Source organism: Rhipicephalus sanguineus, unplaced genomic scaffold (genome assembly GCF_013339695.2).
Source record: "Rhipicephalus sanguineus isolate Rsan-2018 unplaced genomic scaffold, BIME_Rsan_1.4 Seq225, whole genome shotgun sequence".
Taxonomy (NCBI): Eukaryota; Metazoa; Arthropoda; class Arachnida; order Ixodida; family Ixodidae; genus Rhipicephalus; species Rhipicephalus sanguineus.
Window position 1 is genome coordinate 346,897 of NW_023614810.1, and position 23,763 is coordinate 370,659.

At 47.5% G+C, this 23,763-nt stretch overlaps 1 protein-coding gene across 2 annotated transcripts in view; it reads right to left on the reverse strand.

The window, feature by feature from the left end:
* Positions 1-12,983: 12,983 nt before the first annotated feature.
* LOC119376790 (RING finger protein 141) overlaps positions 12,984-23,763 on the reverse strand; it is a 59,142-nt gene continuing 48,362 nt past the window's right edge. For both annotated transcript variants that reach the window (XM_037646498.2, XM_037646497.2), the window contains exon 6: positions 12,984-13,793. In XM_037646498.2, the coding sequence (XP_037502426.1) occupies positions 13,637-13,793 (157 nt within the window). In that variant the 3' untranslated portion in view covers positions 12,984-13,636. The remainder of the gene's footprint in view (positions 13,794-23,763) is intronic.

Sequence of the window (23,763 nt, forward strand, 5' to 3'; positions counted from 1 at the left end):
GCGTTCGGTTAAAGCGTTCGGTTAGGCCATTCGTCTGCGGGTGGTAAGCAGTAGTTTTGCGGTGAACAGCATGGCACTCTTTCAGAATGGCTTCCACGACTTCCGATAAGAAGACACGGCCTCGATCGCTGAGAAGCTCTTGGGGTGGACCGTGACGCAGGATGAATCGGTGTAGTAGGAAGGAGGCAACATCGCGCGCAGTAGCCGCTGGGAGGGCGGCGGTTTCGGCGTATCGCGTTAGATGGTCAACAGCGACGATGGCCCAGCGGTTACCAGCCGAAGTCAGAGGAAGTGGTCCATACAAATCGATGCCCACGCGCCCGAACGGACGGTTAGGGCAAGGTAATGGCTGTAGACCTGCTGGCGACACGTGCGTTGCAGGTTTTCGGCGTTGGCAATCGAGGCAGGAGCGAACGAACTTCTGCACGTAGCGGTACATCCCACGCCAGAAGTATCGTCTGTCGAATGCGGTGGTAAGTTTTGGATACCCCAGAGTGCGCGCATTGCGGGTCAGAGTGGAAGGCCTCGCATATTTCAGAACGCAGACTGCGGGGTATCACTAGTAGCCACTGGCGGCCGTCGGCGTTGTAATTGCGTCGGTGCAGGAGGTCGTCACGAACGGCGAAATGGTGGGCTTGACGACGCAACGCGCGAGTGGATGGTGTTGCCGTCGGATCAGTGAGCAAGTCGATCAGCGAGGTGATCCATTTATCCTTGCGCTGTTCGGTAGCGATAGTGTGAACGCTGATCGAAGCAACAGCTATGTGAGATACTGAGCAGGGGGCATTGTCGTCAGGCAAGGGAGAGCGCGAGAGGGCGTCGGCGTCAGCATGCTGGCGTCCGTTGCGGTACAGCACGCGGATGTCGTAGTCCTGCAGGCGAAGTGCCCCAGCGGGCGAGACGGCCTGAGGGATCCTTCAATGACGACAGCCAGCATAGTGCATGATGGTCGGTGACGACATCAAATGGGCGACCATACAAATAAGGTCCGAAACTTTGTAAGGGCCCATATGATCGCCAGGCACTCTTTTTCCGTGACTGAGTAATTGGTCTCGGCTCTGGTAAGCGTACGGCTTGCGTATGCCACGACATATTCGGGGAACCCTGGTTTGCGTTGCGCAAGGACAGCGCGAGGCCTACACCGCTGGCGTCCGTGTGTACCTCCGTTGGGGCCGTAGGGTCGTAGTGGCGTAGTATGGGAGGAGACGTCAACAAACGACGGAGCTTTGCGAACGCGTCGTCACACTCGGACGACCACGAATTTAGGGGTCCGTTACTTCCAAGGAGCTTCGTCAGCGGCGATATGATGGCGGCAAAGTTTCGTATGAAGCGTCGAAAGTATGAACACAGTCCGACGAAACTGCGCAGTTCTTTGACGGACGTAGGTTTGGGAACTTCGGCCACGGCCCGAAGCTTGGCCGGATCGGGAAGGATTCCGTCTTTGGACACGACGTAGCCGAGGATTGTCAGCTGCCGTGCCGCAATCGGCACTTCTTCAGATTCAGTTGGAGGCCGGCGTTGCTCAAACGTGGTCAAGACATGCCGCAGACGTTGGAGGTGCGTGGAGAAGTCCGGAGCGAAGACGACGACGTCGTCCAGGTAACACAGGCACGTGTGCCATTTCAAGTTGCGCAGAACGGTGTCCATCATGCGCTCGAAGGTCGCGGGCGAATTACACAGACCGAACGGCATGACGTTGAACTCGTACAAGCCGTCGGGCGTGACAAAGGCTGTCTTTGGTCGAGCGTCATCAGCCATGGGTACTTGCCAGTACCCCGAGCGCAAATCGAGAGATGAAAAGAATTCTGCTCCTTGGAGGCTGTCAATCGCGTCGTCGATTCGCGGCAGTGGATAAACATCCTTGCGGGTGACCTTGTTGAAGCCGTCGGTAGTCCACACAGAACCGACAAGAACCGTCCTTCTTCGCAACGAGAACAACAGGAGACGCCATGGGCTGTCGGAGGGACCGAATTTACATCGCGTCGAAGCATATCGTCCACTTGCTCGTTAATTACCCGGCGTTCTGTGGGAGACACGCGTATGGACGTTTGCCGCAGTGGTGGTTGGGCGCCAGTGTCGATGCGCTGCGTAACAGCGGACGTTGCGGCCGAGGATGGTTGCCGACATCGAAAGAATGACGAAATCATCCAACAAGCACAGAAGCTGCGAACGCTGGACCGACGTAAGGTTGTCAGCAATGGAGGGACCAAATACATCAGTAGGTGACGAATCAGACGTGGAAACAGCACTGATGGTGCGGGAAACTGGTACAGTGCGAGTCATCGGGTGCGTCCAGAACTTGTGCGTCTTCAACGGGTTCCACTTTGCCGAGACATTCCCCTCGAACCAACGTAACAATGCACGGGGATGGGTTGGTAACAAAAATAGCGGTGCTGCCCTGAGTGACTCGCACGGTCTGCGAAAGGTACCAGCAACCCTTTCCTAGTGCAGACGCGGGCAGACCGGCGAAAGGAGTGCAATGGTGTCCGGAGAGACCGGCGCAGTAGACCGACACAGCCGTTGACGAGCTTTGGAGCACTTTCGTATCGTCTTGACGAGGATCTTGCTCACTGCCGATGGACTGTCTGTCGGCGTCAAATGGTGAGAATGTGAGAGTTCGATTTTCGGCTTGTGCGCACCGAATTACGGCGTCGTGCGGGAGAGGAAATCCAATCCCAGGATTGATGTCGTGAGAGCATGCCGCAATTACGATGAACTCGACGTCGTACAGAACGTCCTGAATGACGACGCGGCGCAGTTGCATACTGCGGTAGGATGGATACTCTGGGAGCTCGCAGTACGGAGGGACATCCCAGAAAGTGGCGTCATCACTTTTCGAAGTAAGCGGCAAAGTTTTTGCGTCCATAACGGATACAGCGGCTCCAGTATCGATAAGGGCCGATGCGCGAACACCGTCCACAAGCCGTCGATTACATTCGATGACTTCGCTGAGGGCTTTCACAGTTCGATAGCGTCGCGCCCTTGCCTCCTGGACTGCGACGACTAGTTTCCTGCTCATCGTGCGACCGAACGTGGCCGCATGGGTGACAGTGATCGACGTCGTGGAGACGGAGGAGCGGCGAGTAGCTGGTGGTGGGCGTGACGTCGGCGACATAGGTGGAGGTGGGTCGTAGAATGCACGGCTTGACTGGCTGGTGACAGGTGACGCGACTCGAGGCGGCTGCACGCGTTGACAATAACGTGCCACGTGACCGGCGTAACCGCAAGCAAAGCAGATGGGCCGGTTGTCGGGGGTGCGCCATCGGTTCGTCGGGGTAGGTCCCGCCCATGTCGCAGGACGCGATTGACTGGTCGGCTGCTGAAATGACTGCATGGCGGGCTGCAGTCGGGGCCGAGGGATGGCGTCAGCATATGTAGCCGGCACACCCGCCTCAAAGAACGGAGGTCTAGCGGCGGCTTCGGCGTAACTCATTGGGGCAGCCGCAGGAATTACTTGGGGCGTCCTGGCGACAACTTGAGCGTAACTCTGGGGCGCAGGAGCCGGAGGTTGCGGGTGGTACTCAGGCATGACCTCCGCAATTTCCTGTTCAATGCTCGGCGGAGAGGAGGAAGAAGGGTGGTCGACGACTGTTGAACGTGCGGCGGGTGGGCAAAGGCGAGGAGAGAGACCTGGCGTGCAATTTCCTCGCGCACGAACGACTTGACTTCTGCCAGCAACGCGGCCTGGTCAGATATTGCCGCCAAGCCAGCAAGCTCTGCGTCGCGTGATGGGGAGCGACGGGTCATCGAACGCTGCCGGCGGAGCTCCTCGTAGCTCTGGCATAGCGTTATGACCTCGGCCACTGTGCCAGGGTTTTTGGCGAGCAGCATGGTGAAGGCATCGTCGTCAATGCCTTTCATACGTTCCGGATCTTGTCAGACTCAGACATGGTTCCGTTGGCCTTCTTACACAAGTAAGGACGTCTTCGATATAACTTGTGAAGATTCACCGGCCTGCTGAGATCGTTCACGTAAGCGCTGTTCGGCTTGCAGCTTACGAACTGCTGGGCGGCCAAAAACGCTGATGACGGCGGTCTTGAAATCGGACCAAGTCGCAAAATCGGACGCGTGGTTGTTGTACCACAAGCTTGCTACGCCCGCGAGGTAGAATACCAAGTTGCTTAACTTGCCTTCCTCGTCCCATTTGTTGGGGATGCTGACGCGCTCGTAAATTGCGAGCCAGTCCTCCACGTCGGTGCTATCGGCGCCAGTGAAGATAGGTGGATCGCGTATACGGGGGACACCGGGACATGTGCTCGTTGCGAGAGGAGGCGTTTGCTGGGCGGCGTCTTGAGGCATGGTAGATGGCAGGGTACGGGATCGGAGCTCCAGGGGCATTGAATGGGAGCAGAGCACTCTCCACCAAATTGTTAAGGTGTTTAATAGACAGCACTCAACGACAATGAGTAATGGCGACAGTCACGGCAAGGCACGAACTCCCTGCGCGAGCGGCGTTCTTCTTCAAGCAACCAAAGAGGACGACCCACTAGAAGGCGCTGGAGAGGGTAACCCATTACCATGTCCCAAGGCTTCTCTACAATATATATATATAATGTACAGGTGAATTCATGAGCATACACCATAAAATTAACGCACCAGTACAGATCTATACAGGTGAAAGAAAAATAGAACTGTTTTTCTATTTTCTTTGCTGAGCTCTTCCAATCTTGGCACGTGTCACTTCCGCTTGGAACAGAATGCCTTAGACCACGCACTGCATAACGTACGCGTGTGCTCGAAGGCCCGACTTAGGCCTTTTAATGAGCGGGCCCGAGTCCGGCCCGGCCCGCAGCTTCAAGCCCAGCCAGGTCACTGGAAAAATTTTCCAGTGACTCTAGCCCAGGCCGGCGGCTTCAAGCCCGCGGGCCCGCGGAAAACGCTTCGGACAGCCGGCCCGCGCAGCGCTCTATGGACTAGTGCAAACGCAGTAAAATATGGGCTGCATCTGTGATCTGTTTAGATATGCGCAATGCCTCGCTCTAAGACATTTCCAGCTGGCATTGTACTTGGGGCATAATGGTATCAGTAATAAAATCAGAAAGAGAGGGTGGCAGCCTGTCAATGAAAAGAAATGTTTCCAAACACCTATTTCATTGTCCAGCCCCTTTTCTTCTTGCTTGCAGTCTAAGCAACATACCGCTCTCCTCTCGTCTCTCGCCAGCCACTTCCGCTGCGCCATTTTCCTCTCTCGTTGTCAGAATACACTCTACGTTGTTACAGAAAAGGCAAGTCTGTCTCGTTAACCAGGGTTCTACACCATTTTAATGAAGTGCTGATACTGTATGAATTAGGGATGGTAAAATCGATGAACGATTAATCGTCACCGATTTCCGCCTTTCGATTAATCGATTAAAGCTATTCGATTAATCGATTACGGCACCCCCCACTCCCGCTGCCAACCTCCCCCCTTGGCCGAGCGCACGACTTCGAGGCGCGCTATCCTGAAACACAGATGCTCTGCACATCGCCTCTCTTTCACTACAGCGCATATTTCTGCGCTAGCAGAACGAGCCCGGAGCTGGCGGCGTCTATACCCATAGAGAAAGATATGAACTCGCCCTGAACTCCAAGCACTCCCAATGCTTCAAGCCCGGACAGGAGGCGGCTCCGTCCCATCGAGAAATGAACTTGCCCGCTTCGCTCCGGCCCAGTCTACTGCAGCTACCTGCTGCTACTGCCTTCACCTCCTCTCCCTTAAGCTGGTTGAGCGTCGCCTGAGTATACGTGGAGCTTGCATTGCTTGCGTGTTTTTTGTGTAATTATTACACATTGGTGGTTTTTGGCGACGAGATCGAGCAGAGTCGGCACCTAGCGGCGAGCGTCGAAACCCCGCGGTGTGGATGGCTCCTTGCGTCATCTGCTAGCCACAACGTGTTCGCATGGTGTGTACGTCATGCGCATCCTCAGATTACAGCTTATTCCGTTGTGCTAGCACAGTATCAAATGCTTGTACGTATGCCTACACTTATACATAAGCATTCGCCTTAAGAGACTTGTATGCACTCTAATAAGTGAGTAGGGTGATTCCACGTAAGATCGAACAAACGATGGCTGGTCGACCTCTCAAATTTATTTCAAAATTTTATTATTGCCTCATGAGTGGAAGAAGAGATCCGCAATTTGTTTTGCCGCCAAAAATTTTTTCGAACCACAGGAAATCAATAATGACGAAGAGGTGGAGTGGAGCGCTCATCCGCTCTGCTGTTTTTGGCGAATTTTCGTTATGAATTGCACAAAATATATTAAAGTTAGGTAGCTGAAATTTATTTACCTAAATACATGCATATTTTTGCTTCTGTTCAGGTATTTTAGTTTTATGTGTAGTGTAGATGTTTTTATAAAAAACCTCAAAAATGGCCCAATCGGCAAAATTTTCTTACTTTGAAGGTCTTATCTCAAAAAGCCTTGTAGCAGAGCGACAAAAATTCTGCATTACGTTCTTCGCATGCTTATCTACCAAAGTGCCAAATCTTGTGTTTATATATCTTTTCAGTAAGGAGATATGATCGGGCTAAGTTCAAGAAAACACCGAACAATGGAAACTTCTGACGACAATTAAAAAAAAAAACCATTTTTTAAATTTCTTAAACTTTGTCCACTTATTCTCCTCCACATCAGCTTTCACATCAATAATAAAACATGTTGCATAATGTCTTTGCACTAATAGTTACGGCCCCTCCAATGAGACCCTTAGGCAAGGATGGGCAATTCCGACTTCTTGCCAGGTGTATAAAATGCAGGCAGGATTGATTTCTTTCTATTAAAAGGCCAGCAGGTACCTAAAAAGGTGTTGCCGGCACTGAAGACGTTAATTTTGAAAATATTTGGTCACTGCAGCGGCCACGAGCGCGGGGCTACCGATCAGGCGCGCGCGCACCCGAGATGCTCGTTGTAAGAGACGGCGCAGTGACAGCTCGTTTTCGCGTCCTCAGACCGAGTGAGTTCGAAACATCAACACCTCTCGGCTGACTTGAACGCACGTGCACCGGTAGACGCAGTGATCTGGATAAATTGCGTCGATTTCTTTTCAGGGGGCATAAGAATGTCATCGTTCAACTGTGCGTTCCGTGAAGATCTTTCATTGCAGTGGTAGCAAAAGCACGCGTAGCACAAGTAGTCCGTCTCACTGACAGTCACTGATCTTTCGGGCGTTAAACGTTCCTTCAAGTATTTATGTCTAGGTCGGTAACTCTGCGAAATTTTGGCTTCTTTGCAATAATTAAATGAGTACTGACACGATTTTGAGACATCCCAAAAGGGACATTTTTTGCTTCGTTAGTATGCAGTGTCCACGCTGTCCACACACTGGAGTCCGAGAACACGTATAAAATATTTAATTTGACTTTGAAGTTTTCGTCGCTGAGCATTTGCAAGCCAGCCACACTGCAAGGACATTATCCCGACGAGTCAAGACAGTTCCTCCGAGTTCGCGAGTTCTGCGTCCTGCATGCAGCCTAAATCGTAGAAATCACTGTCAGGGTCATGGACGACAATTCACTCATCGTTGTCTATTGCACCACGAGCATGACGGATTTCCCGCTAGTACGTCGCGAATTTCTGTATCTCCGTGACGTCACACTGCTATGAAACGACACTGAGAAGTCACCCCCTCGATATCGAAACCGAAAGTGTCTTTTTAAGGTGGCGCTAATTAAAATATAGGATGCATTCCCAGGCACCACAATAGTCGTTTTACGTTTCTCGACACCAGTATATTTATTTAGAGCAACAATCCGAAATTTTTTTAAAATTCGTGTCAGTACTCCTTTAAGCTTCTTGTGCTTCGAAAGGTAGTTCCACAACAGACTCATTCAGAGCTATTATTCTCGTCATGACACGCGCAGGAGGAGTAGAGTAAGAGCAAAGCACAAGAACTATCCGCGCCGAATGAAGTGTGAACAGCGCACCGAACGCGCGGCCAGTTCACGCCGTCTGCTGCCGCCATCCAATATAGACAAGCGCATCCGGTTACCGATAGTTTTACTTTTCTTTCCTTTGACAATCCATATTTTGCTTTGCCACTGGAGCGCCACGTTCATGCTTTCCACTGATCGCAACTGGCGCAGCGCAGTTTCTGTGGCAGCAGCGAGCGTGAAGCGAGCGCTCATAGCTCCCTTATAGAGTTTTCATCTTGCTTCCATCTCCGCCGTGTTATCAGCGCCTAGCTGAGATGCGAACAGAGGGCGGATAGAATAGCGAAGCTCCAGTGCACGTGCGTTCAAGTCACCGAGAGGTGTTGCTGTTTCGAACACAATTGGTCTGAGGACGCGAGAACGAGCTCTCACTGCGCCGTCTCTTACAACGAGCATCTCGGGTGAGCGCGCGCCTACTCGGTAGCTCCGCGCTCGTGGCCGCTGCAGTGACCAAATAATTTCAAATAACGTCTTCAGTGCTGGCGACACCTTTTTAGGTACCTGCTGACCTTTTAATGAAAAGAAATTTAATCCTGCCTGCATTTTATCCACTTGCTGGGCAAGAAGTCGGAATTGCCCATCCTTGCCTAAGGGTCTCATTGGAGGGGCCGTAACTATTAGTGCAACGACATTATGCAACATGTTTTTGTTGATTGTGAAAGCTGATGTGGAGGAGAATAAGTGGACAAAGTTTAAGAAATTTAAAAAATGGGTTTTTTTTTTTTAATTGTCGTCAGAAGTTTCCATTGTTCGGTGTTTTCTTGAACTTAGCCAATCATATCTCTTTACTAAAAAGATATATAAACACAAGATTTGGCACTTTGGTAGATACGCATGCGAAGAACGTAATGCGGAATTTTTGTACCTCTGCTACAAGGGTTTTTTGAGATAAAGACCTTCAAAGTAAAGAAAATTTTGTCGATTGGGCCATATTTGAGGTTTTTTATAAAAACATCTACACTACACATAAAAACTAAAAATACCTGAGCAGAAGCAAAAACATGCATATTTTAGGTAAATAAATTTCAGCTACCTAACTTTAATATATTTTGTGAAATTCATAACGAAAGTTGGCCAAAACAGCAGAGCAGATGAGCGCTCCACTCCACCTCTTCGTCATTATTGATTTCCTGTGGTTCGAAAAAAATTTTGGCGGCAAAACAAATTGCGGATCTCTTCTTTCCACTCATCAGGCAATAATATAAAATTATGAAATAAATTTGAGAGGTCGACCAGCCATCGTTTGTTCGATCTTACACGGAATCACCCAGTAGACATCCGTGTCGGTACGGCGCTAGGTCTAACCATCGTATCGTCCATTCGCCAAAATCATTTCAATGTGGGTACCGCTTTCTTGTTCAAGCACGTCACATAGTTCATTCGGCGTCGTCCTAAACGAAAAAAAGTACTAAATGTCGATGTGTGAATGCAGAATTTTAGTGACACCATCTCGTGATAGTTGGCGATTTGGAAATCCTTGTGATACCGCAAAGCATGAACTATTGTCTGCAGAGGATGGTAAGCGGCAAAAAAGACCTGAAGCCACGCATTTCTACAGCACTACGCGTATTCATGCAAACAGAAAAGCAGAGTTTACAAAGTTCTACTTCATCTAATTACGCAGAAATACAAGTTCTCTTTCTTTGTAGCCGCTAGAGCAAGAAGTAAATACTTCAATGGCTCAGTCGCGCAACACAATTTATATTGTGGTATAGGCAAAACACAATTTAAACACGTGCAAATAAAGCAAGAAAAAACATCGAGCACGGGGCAAAACACGAATGTGGCTGAAGGCCAGTACCCCATTGAGGCTGCAGTCAGCGCGCTTTACTCGCCAACAATCGACTCAAATCGCATACGGCGAAGCGTCGCTGCGTACATTTGTATACGCGCCGCTGACCGCCTATCCACACAAACGCGGCAACGGTGCTGCCACCTGTAGCCCGATCTCGCGGCGAATACTGCTACATTTGGAATGTCATAATGCCGGGCAATCGGAAGAGGAGCGCAGTGTGGTCGTTCGCTGTGTGTTCGCTGCAGATGAGAAAACGAAGACTGCAAGGTGTAATAAATGTGGCAAACACTTCTGGAAGCCAGCGACGGAGACTCTAAGATATCACCAGCTGCACGCCCACTCTGTTCACGTGCCAAAAAGCCATCTCCCAAAGAAAGGTGGTAACGACGAAGGTGACAGTGTTGAAGAACCCTATCCTGACGACACCAATCCGCCTCTTCAGGTAAGTTCTCGCTGTTTAGCCAACAGCCATCTCCCGACGACGGGCCCCTTGTGTTCAGTGTGCGAAAGTGGGAATTTTCGCACACTGTACACAAGAGGCCCTTCGTCGACACTTTCGAAAGCGGGAATTTTCGATCGTCAGCGCGTCTGATAAAAAGATTTGGGTCAATATCAAGCACAAACGATGCCTCTCAAACAAAGAGATATCGGTTTTAAAGCACCCATAAAAAATGTCGATTAATCTATTAAAACTTTACACCGAAAGCAATTAATTGATTAAATGCTAAATTGGTTAACGATGAACGATTAATCGATTAAAAATTTCAATTGACCATCCCTAGTATGAATACGAAGAATGAGTGAACCCAGCAGTACAATTTTGAGCCAATTTCAGTTCACTAATAATAAAAGCTTGACATGGGCTTCAGATGGCAGATGTACACTCAAAATTTGATGAGGTAAATGATTTGTCTGCCAGCAATTTTATAGATAATTGAAAGAAGGGAAGTGAATTGAGGAACCCGTTTCTTTCTTAAACACGACCTAATGACACCAACAGATTATGGTGCCCCCATGCTTCCGTTGGCTTCATGATCTGCTTACATCACTTGCATTCTTACATGTCGCATATAATTACATCAATATTGCCTAAAAAAACAAAAAAAAACATTGATTTATTGGCAGATGAAAGTAGTCAGCAGACGCCAGGACAGATAATAAGACAAACAGACACTGATGTACTTGAACGATCGATCATCGAACTGATCCTAACAGAACGACACATCCATTTTGAATTAATTTTCACAGTGGCACAAGTTTTGAGACATTTGTTCCCAAAGCATGCAACAAAATACATGGCCATTCCAGTTACTTTTGTGCTTCAATGCACAAAACATCATTTTGGTAATAAACGAAGTAAAGCAACATTGCCATTTAAGAAAGTCTCATGGTCTCAAAGTATATGTTATGCGCAGATACTAATATTCCAGGTCAATATGCCTTGCAGATTCACTGGCTACAATTATTCACTTGCAATATGTAGTGTAAATGAAAAGTTACTCTTACTTGCTAATTATTTAGGTGCTAATTAATGTATACTACATACCGTAATTACGTATGAATATTATTGATGTTTCATAATATTTACTACTCCTGCCTGGGCTGACATGGGCCTGCAGTTTCTTGTAAATAAATATGCCATCTTAACATTTGTGCATGTCCCCTGTACTCAAAAACTTACATTTGAAGAAATTTTAATTGTTCATCACAAACCCACATCTAGGAATTTTTTAAAGTATATATCAATTGCTCATGAAATACCAGCAGAATTAATTGCCTGCCTAATGTCCTCATTTTTCTTTCCCTGTGCAAAAGAGCACAACTTGAGAGAAAAACCAGGTTTAACCCCATTTCCATAACATTGGTTTGAGGTGTGAAAATTGTGTCATTCTAGTTTTATGCAAAAAACAAACTACCCTACAGCTGGCACAAGAAAGGTTCAACTGGTTGAAATTCTGTGGCAAAGGATTTCCTCTTGCGAAGGACACAAAGCAGATTAGCAATCACGAAGCTGAGAGCCCCATGAAGGATAAGTGCTTGCACGATTTCAATGGTCCTGCATGAACTCCGAGTTGATAGTACTCCTGTAAGAACTGCGGGTAGACAAAGTGAACTAGGTTGCAGCTCTTTATAATGTGGCGAATTCGACTCGGTTGTTTTCATCAGCAGTAATTTATATCAATTTTATTAAATTTCTATTAATCTTTCGAGCATATTATGCTTGTCACCAATAACTGTCACCAAGTGCCTGAAGCAACATTGAGGTTCACAGTCCACATCTGTAACTGAGCAAATATTTTTATTATGCTTTAACTGCTTGTCTTTAAAGGAGTGAATGTAAGGAACGTTTGTCACAAATGTAAACCTCACAAGTTTCCCGTAGAGGTGAAAAGGCAGGCGTCCATTACATGGGCCCTGCAACACTTCTCTAACATAACTGGAAAACACTGCCCGTCAGTAGGCAAGGGTCCTGTGAACACGTGGACCTAATATTGTTGCAATGCACGCAGGAGGGAATTTGCAACTTTGTCTCAAAAACAACTGAAAATCACTCACTGTACTCTTGGGAAGCTACGTCAACGGAGAGAAGGGCACGCTTATTGGCCGATTTGATGATCATGAAAACATCCTCGGCAATATTTATTTTGTTTGCTTTGCATTCAATAAATAAATAATATACATGTTTCTCTCTTCAGAAGCACAGAAAAAGTAACTATCTCAGTACAGTAAAACCTGGTTGTAAAAGACCCAGGAACATGTCTTTAGCAACCAAAAATCCTGAAAACACTGAGGAGTTAGACTAGCTCACCTTATTATACAACAGTACGACAGTTTTAAACACATTTACAGGAAATGGCTTAAAGAAGCCATTCATAATAGTTTGTTTTTTTTTGGTGACTGCAGATCTTCACTTTGCAAGCCTCGCTGTTGCTCACAATATATTTCAGGTGCTCTAGGATACTAGCAGCATACAAAGTGACCAGCACTGCAGACGCTGTGATGGCAATTCAACTCCATTGTCACAGAGTCAGTGTGTGGGAGCAATTATGAAAGCGTGACAGACAGTTTGGTGCAAGAAATGTAACAGCCAAGAGAATGAAAACTGCAGCACAACGTCAGCCACATTGCATGTCTGGGTTGTGTTTCTTCTAAACAGTAGTAAAGAATTTACTCTAGGGACCTGGAAAAGTTATCTTTAGTAACTAAGTGTCTCTGGTAACTGTGTGTCCTGTGTGCAATGTTGTTAACGTGGCAAATATAGGAAAAAAACAGACTATTTCAAAATGTCGCTTATACCAGAGAGTCTCTTGTAACGAGATTTTACTGTACTTCCACCTCGCCTCCGTCAATCACTCGTCTTTTATTGAGGCTGCTACCGTAATACTAATCAATGCATACATATTGTTGTTTCCAAAACCATTGGCACGCTTGCCATTACATGCTTTGTCCCTTTTACACACATTGCGAGCAAGACGTGTTGCCAGAGGTCGCTTTTGCATTTAGCTAATTCAGTTTGCTCGACAATGCGCTACTTGGATTTGGCTGCTATCCCTTGGTGAAGCTGAGGCAGGATAAGGCCAGTGCACACCAGGCAATGAAAGAGCTTGGCCAGGCCTTTTCACAGTTGAGCATTCTTGTGCTGCATAGTTGCCAAGTCCACCAAGGGTTGCTGCGCCATGAGCCGACGCTAGTGATCACACTGGAAGTGATTTAAACAAGAGGAAGTGCTTATGGGGCGCACTGGCATTGCTTCATACCCTGCAACTCTGCTCGTACTTGACAGACCTGAAAAACGGCAATCGATACGTGAGGCAATAAACTCCAATTGTGAGGTCATTCAATGATTAGTGTTGCAGGGCCTCATTGCTGGAAATAATATTCTGCAAGAGTCAAGCACATGGCAGTCTCTACATTGAGCACAACCAGTTCACGATGGGGTGCTCTTCTGCTCGGGCAACTTGGAGAGTGCCTTCTGCATTTCGCTCAGCACCTCGGACGACTCGGGAGCCTCTGAGATGACCCAGGTTTCCTTCGTGCTCTCAAACTCTTCCCGGCACAGGGGACACGTTGTGTTGGACACATTCCTGCACAAGGTATGGCATGTGATGTTACGCAGACATCTTCCTTTTGTATGCAGTTGTGAACATAGAAAGACCATAAACTTGCCTAAAGGAGTACTGACACAAAACTTTGAAGGCGAGATAGACTTGTGTGGATACACACACATCATCTGCAACAGGTAATATAGCCTACAACATATATTAAAATCAAGCTTAAACCGTGTACCACATAACTGCACATGAAATGGAGCACCTCATGACTTGATATTTACTAAGTATGTGCAGCACGAAGAAACGAGGATATGAGAAGACACATAAATGACGCAGACTGGCGCTGTATGTGTCTTCTCTTGTCCTCGTTTCTTTGCGCTGCACATGCTTAGTATATATCATAACGTACCAACTAGCCCATCAACGTATCCTTCTTGCATCTCATGACATCAAATTGGTGCAAACAAGCATCATGAGTTTGTGTTGGCTGCCATGCTCAGTGTCTTTCACACAGTTGTCAAAATGGTTCTCACATGCATGTGATGCTGTGCGTGGCAAGTGCACGACTCTTTTGTGTGCTCTCATGGCACTCTCTCGGCGCTCTCTGAAACCAATACTGCAACTGGGCACAATAAAAATGTCTACAAATAATAACCATTGCACACCCGAGCAAACGAGGTTTCCAGCCGTGATAAGTGGATCACTGACTAGTTAATAACTGGAAAAAACAGGGTGTAAGATTTTCACGTCCGTACTTCTTTAAAAGAACACTAAAGTGAAACAAGTCCTCCCAAAGAACAGTACTGTAATAGACCTTTTTTAAGCACACGAGCTCCACCAACAGACACGCAAGCGCTCATGGGAAAAGTGTGTACGCCGCAGCAGCCGCCGTGACGAGCGCGCGGGCCTCGCGCTGTCGTTTTGCGCTTGCGCCGTGCCAGGACTTTTTAGACGCAGTGAATTTGGCAAGGTGCAACAAGTGACTGCGCAATTCAATCACGAACTTCAGTGTTTAGCTGCGACGGCGATTTCCATCTGTCCCACTGTTGGACCAGCTGAGCGGCTCAGAAGCGTCACCTTTTACTTATTCTTTTTGCGCCAGTGCGCCTTACGGCATAAATGAAAAAAAAAAAAAAAAAAACTCGGTTGCCTATCAAGTGCAGAAGCGGTGTATGATTCGCAGATGCATTTAATTGGAATCAACGTCTATCAACATCGTGTAGTCGGCATTTGGGGAAATGAGATACATTCACTGCGTCGCTTGCACCACATATGTGAAGAACAATAACTGCCTACTAACCTTCGTTGGCACTATAACTACAGGTTGGAATAATACTTAGAACAAAGAAAGAAAAAAGCAGTACAAGGAAGGAAATGCACAAACCATCTAGCACTTACTCACACAACTGAAAGTTTATTGCACGCGTGAAAAAAAGCATATATATACAAAAATGGGGGTGTATTACGCATGTCATAATGAGGCAAAATAGTCAATTAGTCAAATAGTCAATTAATAAAGTTGAATTCCTTGTGCTTTAATGACTGATAAGGTTGACACATCGTGTCACGTTATTTGTGACATAATATGCCTCCGAATTTTCTCGCGTTGTCTGATTAGGTTGATGGTACAAAATTAATGTGCTTTCGAAGATGGGATTACACTTGCATGACTGCCATAGCGATGTAAGATGACACGGCTCCATTCAATGAATTTCGATGCTCGCTGAGGCGCGTATTAATACATCAACCAGTCTGGCCGATGTACATGTGCACACAAGAAAGAGAAATTTGCGGTTAACTCCTGCACCATTGACAAAACAATTGGCATGCCTCTGACCGCATTTTCTTTGCCCACTGCAGAACCCTGCTACATTAATGCGATTAAGCTTACTAGGGGCAGCAAACACAACCTTCAGCCCCACATCGCTTCCCTAATTCTTCAAGCCATGTGACTTCTTATAATATGTGGAATAACTGCAATATTTCTAGTTTCTTCATTATTCACGGATGGAGGATGTCCGTATTAATCTTTCTTTGCCATGACAACCGATTTTCACAAACCGATGCAACGATACACATATCCCGCCTCTTTGATCACTTGCAGCTGGAAACTACTGCTCATCTTATGTGCGCAAGTTTTTTTCAATGCCGTGCGTAACCATGACATCACGATTCCTCGTTTAACAATATTCTAATGCGACGATGTGAAATTAAACACCGATTTCAGTGAACGCGGACTATACTGCCCGCAGACATGATCTGTAGTGAAACTTAAAGGCATGTATCAAGAAACTGCAAATTATCAGAGAAAGGCATCTCGCAAGTGAATTCTAGTCCCATCCCTTTACCTTTTTCTTTAAACACGTTTAGAATGTGCTCACTTCTTTGTGCATCGTGTGACTTGTCAATTAAAATCAAATAATCATCTTATACCTGAACACCGTAACACCTCTACAGTTTGATTAAACTCGGTCACGAGCCACTGTGGCATTAAATGCCATAGTGGCTCGTGACTGGGTTTAACCAAACTGTAGAGCCGCTATGGCATTAAATGCCACAGCGGCTTGTGAACAAGCAATCATTGAATAAATACGAATTCGGTGTTCCAGCTCACATTGCTCACAATAGCACGTTTTGACTGCATGTATCGGCACGTGATAACTCGCATGCCGCTTAACTGCTACATCCGGTATGCATCCGCTCGGTGACACCTAAACTGACTGCATCATTCTTTTTGCATTTCTTGCGTAGAGATACATGCAGGTGCGTTCAGATGTGTAGTATTTACGATTTAATAATAGTCAGCCATCAGCGATGCGTTTTTTTTTGTTTGGTGCTCCCGCAGCGCCAACGAGCAGCGAGCGACGGAACAGCCGGCGGGCTCGCCGTACTCGCTTTTCCCATAGTGCTTCGCACGCTCGTGGAGGGTTCTGTGATTGCTTGAAAAAGGTCTATTAATTTTGCTATCATAGGTTAATTAGAACAGCAAATGAAAGCCAAAGTTCTGTTTCTTAAATTTCATGCTGAAATGTCAATGCCAGTTTGTAACTGTAAAGCAATAAATTTCAAGTGAGCCGTTTCATATTCTGGTGATGTTAGCACCTGTAAAGTCCCCAAAGTTGCCATGTTACACCTTGGGCTCACTTAGAACATTAACCCATTTTTACCAATACATACAGGCCACAAGCAAATAGCACCAAAATACATAATATTATAGTGAGCTGAAGCGGAAGTGGCGTCGCTGCCAGTCTTACCTATTCTGGCTTGTCAAGCACCTTCTCGTGGAAAGGGGGACATTGCGGAAGTTAATTGGTAGAAGTGAATTAATTTCGTACTTTATGGCCAATCAGTCCTGTGCAAGACAGCAAGGTGGTGCACAAGCGGGACCCATTGTCATTCATCCAGTAGACCACGAAGGCACAAAAGAAAATTTATACAGATCTCACAGGCAGAAAGCTTCCATGATGAAAAACTTATCAAATCCAGGACCAACACAGTGCTTGGTTGGCCACAAAGAAAACTAGCATGCATGTACTTAATATCGATCGACAAGGACTACAGAAATCTAATAAGTATTTAACTAAAAGACACTGGTTTGTCATCTCATATATGAAATAGTAGGGGTGTACGAATATTCAAATATTTTTTAATAGTGTATGCTATTCGAATGAATTTGCACCGGAATTATACTATACTCAAACCTCGATATAACGAACACGGATATAACGAATTATCGGTTATAACGAAGCAAGTTAAGAATAGTCTTGTCATAGTTACAGTGTTACAAATAAACGTTTATAACGAATTTTCGGATATAACGAAGATATCTTTGTGGCAGATGTGACTTTGTTATAATGAGGTTATAATTTGAAGTATTCAAACTTCCAGAAAATAAATATAATGGTCAAGGGCGTCCGCAGAACTTTTCTCAGGGGGGCAACTGCTGGGGGTGGTGGAAGGGGGATGGGGGGGAGGTATGGTTGTTCAGCACTAAAAAGGCACCATTTGCGGTCTAAATTACACACATGAGAAAAAATGGAAACGAATTAGTACCAGGCTTAGGAAAATACGTACATTGGATTTTATTAAAGGACAAAGAATTAGACGTGATATGCAAAAATGCAAAGAGTTAGCACCACTTGGTGAAGAAGAGTGCACGGTCAGTCTCACTGCATGCGGGATTTCAACTCGCGCGAAGTGATCACCACCAGCACACAGCACGATATGTTCACCAACATATAACTACAGTCCATCAGTTTTCTTAGAATAGTAGCTGCAACTGTCTGGGATTTTTCTGGGCAAATTGCGTGATGACACGCATGATAAAATCATTCTTGTGTTTCATAACACGCTCTCGGTGCACACTCATCACAAAGGCCGTCCAACCTGCCATTTGTCATTGTTGAGCATAGTCATGTTTTGACTCTCCTCATGGTACTCACGGAGCAAGAAACATTTAGGAGGTGCAACTCCGCTGCTTGAGGCGACCAGATAACGTCACATTGCTGGAGAGCCACTTCATGCTGGCGGCGTCTGGAGGCACGCAAGAGAATTGCCGCAGTTTCAGTTTCTGAGGGAACCGGCCACACGTGTTGCTCCCACTCCGCCGCAGTGATGGACGGATGGACGCAGAGCGCATTCGTTTCTTGCTTCACCTTTTCCCCTGCAAGACTCGCACCGCATTTGCAGGTTTCAACAAAATACCTGCGTCCCATCTTAGGCCAGCAAATGCCGAAGAAGAGCGTACTGTGCGCAGCAGCGTTATTACAGCCACAGCCGCTACATAGAAAGAGGTTACTGAGAAGGCAATCCACACACAAAAAAAAGAAAGAAAATTGTGGGCCCGCTGAAGCAAACGCCACTGTCGTCTGCTCACGAACGCTGGTAAAGAGATGCGCGCGGGCGTGCTCGCCCGGCTGCGCCTTCCTAGTAGCGCTTTTTCTTTTTTTGGTGGTTGCAGCTTCGCGCTGTAAGGCGCCACCAATTGAAGTGCCTCCGTCGGCGCATGTTATTTTTAAATTTTTTTTTACTTTATCGGATGCCTGACGGTGCCTGTTCTAATGGGAGTTTCGCCTCCTAAATATTCCTTCCTCCGTGTTGTACTGAAGCAGCGTTCGACGGTGCAGGTGGTAACTGGCAAGGCCAGAGCTACCTCACTGGCTTTTACGACAGTGGGGAAGAATGTCTTGACCTAAAGCAAAAATTCAGAAAAGTTAATGCCAAGGTGTCCTCAGTTTTGTTGAGCCACATCTCATACCAAGATATGCCCTTTTCCTTGAAGTTTTCGATGCTATAAAATTCTTCGAGTTCATTGGCGAGGACAGCAAGCTTAACCCAGCTCAAAGACTTCATTGTAGCTGGATGAAGCTGGAGAAGTTTGACGCTCTTAGCATTAGTCTCAGAAAAGCGGCGAGCTAAAGAAGCAGTGAGAGAGTCCAAGTAGGGCACATATATTGCCACGCGGTAGTATTCCTCCAGCGACTGAATCCCGTAGTTGTCTTAGTGGGTCTGACGAGAAGCTTGTCTTGACACAGATATCGATATGCTTAAGCGATTGGCTGCGTCACTTGCTGTTCTCATGATGTCAGAGAACTGCTCTTCAGCGTTAGTCCGGTGGTCGCGAACAATATTCTGCAACTCAGTGATGTGGCCGTGTACAAAATGAAAGTCCGTGGTTACACTCTGCAGAACGTTCGTAACAGGTTCCCGCCGTGCACTGTACTTCGTTACAATGTGCAAGCAGACGATGAAAGAAGGTGACCTTGTCGTTGCGCAGTAGGTAGTTTCCTCGTTGCAGCATTTGAGGTTGATTCCACTGATGCAAGCTCCTCGAGTGCTTCAACTATGGCCACTTAATGTTGAGAGAAGATCCTAATTGACTTGCATTTTGCAGACTACACTGTTTCACACGGCATCGGAATGTTCGGCACCAATTTCCTTTGAAGTACGCTCTCACGGAAGAAGTTTATGGTTTAAGAAAGGGAAAATAGACAACCATCCGTGGTTGTCTATTTTTTCTTTCTTAACCCTTCCGCCACCTTGCAGGATTCCGCAGAACTGATTTGCAAGTTTATGGTTTGTTTGACGATCCCTACTGTGTTGCGAACATCAGACTTCGTTTATATCGCTGATCACGAGATTCAGTTGGTGGTTTGAGCAGTGGAAAAATAGTGCCTTTCAAAGCTCTTTCTGTATTATTCTACTAACTCCAGCTTCTTTTCCAGGCATTGTGGAGCATCCATCATACCCCAGTCCAATGCAGCTTCAAAGAATCAGCCCAGTATCCTTTAAAAACTTGATGATTGTGGCGGCCATGCAAGCGGAGTTCAGCTGATTCTCCTCTACAAGTCCCATAAAATGCTCTCGAACGCAGGCATCGATTCCTGTCTTGTCAACGAAGCAAATGTAGACATCTGCTCTGTTCCGGCAATATCTGCAGTTTCGTCCAAAAGGACAGGAAAAGCAAACGCTGTGTTAACTTCAGCCACTATTTCCTCCCTCAGGATGTCACCACAGATTGTGATGATCTCGTTCTGGACTTGGACTGAAGTGTACTTTGCATTACCAGGAGAAGATGCAAAGTGTTCTTGAAGCCGAGTATCTCCTGCTTCTACCCAAAAGTCAAGGAGATCATTGAAAACTCCACTGTCAGATTGCTTCCCACGTATTGGCATGTCATGCGTTGCACAAAAGATAATGGTGGAAACGATCGGAAATACTTTCAGGCGGCTCCTTTCAACTTACTCGTGCAGGGCTCTGTTTAGCTGCTGTACAACGAGTAACTTCTTGCCTGACGACATACACCCATAAAGTTCTGTGACGTGGCCATTGCCTCCTGGTGCCATTGTGATTTTTACATAATCCCTGCATGCCTCGTGCATTTTTTTGTAGTAACTGAAAGTGCGCACTATAAAGCTACCTTGAGTACCCCGGTGAACATTTGGAGGAAGTGACGCAGACACGACAAAGGGCGCCTTTCAGTGTCACTGAGTACAGAAGCCAATGGCATAATCTGCCAGCCATTGGTAGCGAAAAGCCCTCTTGTCAGGTGTTACATCTTTCTTAAAGTCGTATGTAGCATTTGGCGACCATGGAATAGTCAGAAGGTGTAACTTCAAGTAGTCCAGGACGCACTGTGTTTAGCTTAGTCTAGAAACTCTCCCAAGTCATATTCTTGAGAAATGTTAGTTTTTGCTTGCTGTTGTCACTGCTATTTAATCCCAAGCAAGGAGAAGTATCATCGTGGCTTACACTGGCGCAGTAGCTCGCTGATGGTGGAATTCCTTCCATGGTGTGGACGACCTCAGCTACTGTCCGTTGGTGAAAGTTTTCGTCACTAGACTGGTCAAATGCTGGAACACTGTCACACGTCACACTAGAACCGTCCGCCAGACAGCTGAATGACACTCCGTCAAACATCCGTGGACGCTTGAAGAAGCACCGGATATCCATAATTGGGGACTGGACGAGGTAAAGCTGGCAGACACTGCTGGTTTGTAATACTAAAAATAAATATGCACACTGATTAGAAGGATAATTATTGAAATGTTCACGTAGAAAAGACGAAAGGGCTATATTTACAGGCTAAAACGCGCTCACAAATTCATTCGTCTAGCTCGATCACGCTTGCGCACCCCACAGTCGAGCAACCACACATGCACTGCTTGCCGCTCGTGCGATATTGATCACATGATTGCACCATAAAGTGCACTCAGTTTTGATAATACTGAAGGGCTGACGTTAAGTCGCACTATAAGTTACCTTTTAAACGCCAGTGTTGTCACACTTACAAAAAACATCAATCCACCTCGTAACGCTTGGCTCAAAGCCATAAAGTACAGCTGTGAAGAAAGACGCGCCGCCGGTCAGCAGTATCGTGAACGCTCGCCGCGCGCTGCTGGTCGCTGGCATCTTTCTGGACGGTGCTCTGCCCCGACTCGCTGTGTTTGTTCAAAGCGTCACCACAGGAACGCATCGCCAATAAACCTCGTCTCAATTGGTGGAGGTGCCGGGGTCCCCGTCAACTGAACCTGGAGCTGCGAAGCAGAACACTTCCGCCCGTCATGACAACCAACGTCGACCAACCGGCCCCGTCCGCCCAGTCCGGCAGCGGCACCGGAGTTCCTCGGCTGAGGGACCCCAAGGTTTTCAGCGGCGCCGATGAGACCGACGTAGAAGACTGGTTCACTAACTACGAACTGGTGAGCGCGCACAACAAGTGGGATGACGCCGACAAGTTGACCCATGTCGTATTTTATCTCACTGACGTTGCCGAAATGTGTATCACAACCACAAAAGCGACATCCCGACATGGTCAGTATTCAAGACGTCTTTCGCTGAAGTGTTTGGCCGACCCGCTGTCCGCAAATTTCGCGCCGAACAACGCTTGCGCACTCGAGCACAGAAGACGGCCGAAACGTTCACGAGTTACATTGAAGACATCATCGATCTCTGTAACCGTGTCAACGCCGCCATGCCTGAGTCTGACAAGATTCAGCACATCCTCAAAGGGATCGACGATGGCGCATTTCAGATGCTCCTGGCCAGGAATCCTCGCACCGTTACGGAAGTCGTCACCTTATGTCAAAGTTATGACGAGTTGAGGAAGCAGCGCGCCCTGACTCGGCCATTTTCCTCGCACGCCGACTCGCTCTCGAGTCTTGGTACTGTTCCCGAGCACTCGCCGACGCTTCAGGAGATCAAGGACTTCGTGCGCGAAGAAGTTGCTCGTCAACTTCTTACGTTTGAACGACTCATGGACAACACATTGCGTGGCCTCAAGTGGTCTATGTGTTTATGCTACCTCGACGATATTGTCGTTTTCTCTCCCGATTTTCCTACCCATCTACATCGGCTCAGACAGGTTTTGACGTGTTTAACCAACGCTGGACTGCAACTCAACCTCAAGAAGTGCCGCTTCGCCGCGAGAGCTGACCATCTTAGGCCACATAGTATCTAAGCACGGTGTTCTACCCGACCCTGCGAAACTTCGTGCCGTCGCCGAGTTCCCGAAGCCTGTTACCATTAAAGAGCTTCGAAGTTTTGTCGGACTGTGCTCCTACTTCCGGCGCTTCGTCCGAAATTTCGCGTCCATCATGTCGCCGTTGACCCAGCTCCTACGCGGTGACACAGACATCTCCTCCTGGTCTCCTGAGTGCGACGTCGCGTTTGCTACGCTCCGTCGTCTGCTCACCTCTCCTCCCATCCTTCGCCATTTCGACCCAACAGCTGCAACTGAAGTGCATACAGACGCTAGTGGGGTCGGCCTTGGCGCTGTCATCGCCCAACGTAAGCCCAGCTACTCCGAATACGTCGTCGCCTATGCGAGTCGCACGCTGACAAAAGCAGAGACCAATTACAGCGTCACTGAAAAGGAGTGCTTAGCTCTAGTATGGGCGCTTACCAAGTTCCGCCCGTATCTGTACGGTCGCCCGTTCGACCTGGTAACGGATCACCATGCCCTTTGTTGGCTCGCCACGTTGAAAGATCCGTCTGGCCGACTAGCCGTTGGGCACTCCGAATTCAGGAGTACGATATTCGCGTCATCTATCGCAGCGGACGCAAGCACTCTGACGCGGACGCCTTGTCCCGCTCGCCTCTACCTCCAGACTCGGCCTGCGCAACGAACACAAACTCAGTCACATCTCTCGACATTGACTCCGTTGCTACTGAACAACGCCGTGACCCATGGATCGCTTCTCTTTTCGGCTATCTTTCTGGAGCATCGACCACTCCTGCATCCCGATCTCTCCGACGCCAAGCTGCCCATTTCACCATTCGTGATCGGGTGCTACACCGACGGAACTACGCTCCCGCAGGCCGTAAATGGCTCTTGGTCATTCCCCGCAGCTTAAGATCACAAATATGTGCTGCCTTCCACGACGATCCACAATGTGGCCATGCCGGAGTTTTCAAAACCTATGAACGTATTCGCCATCGCTACTACTGGCGCGGCATGTACAACTTCGTACGAAAATTTGTTCAGTGCTGCCCTGACTGTCAG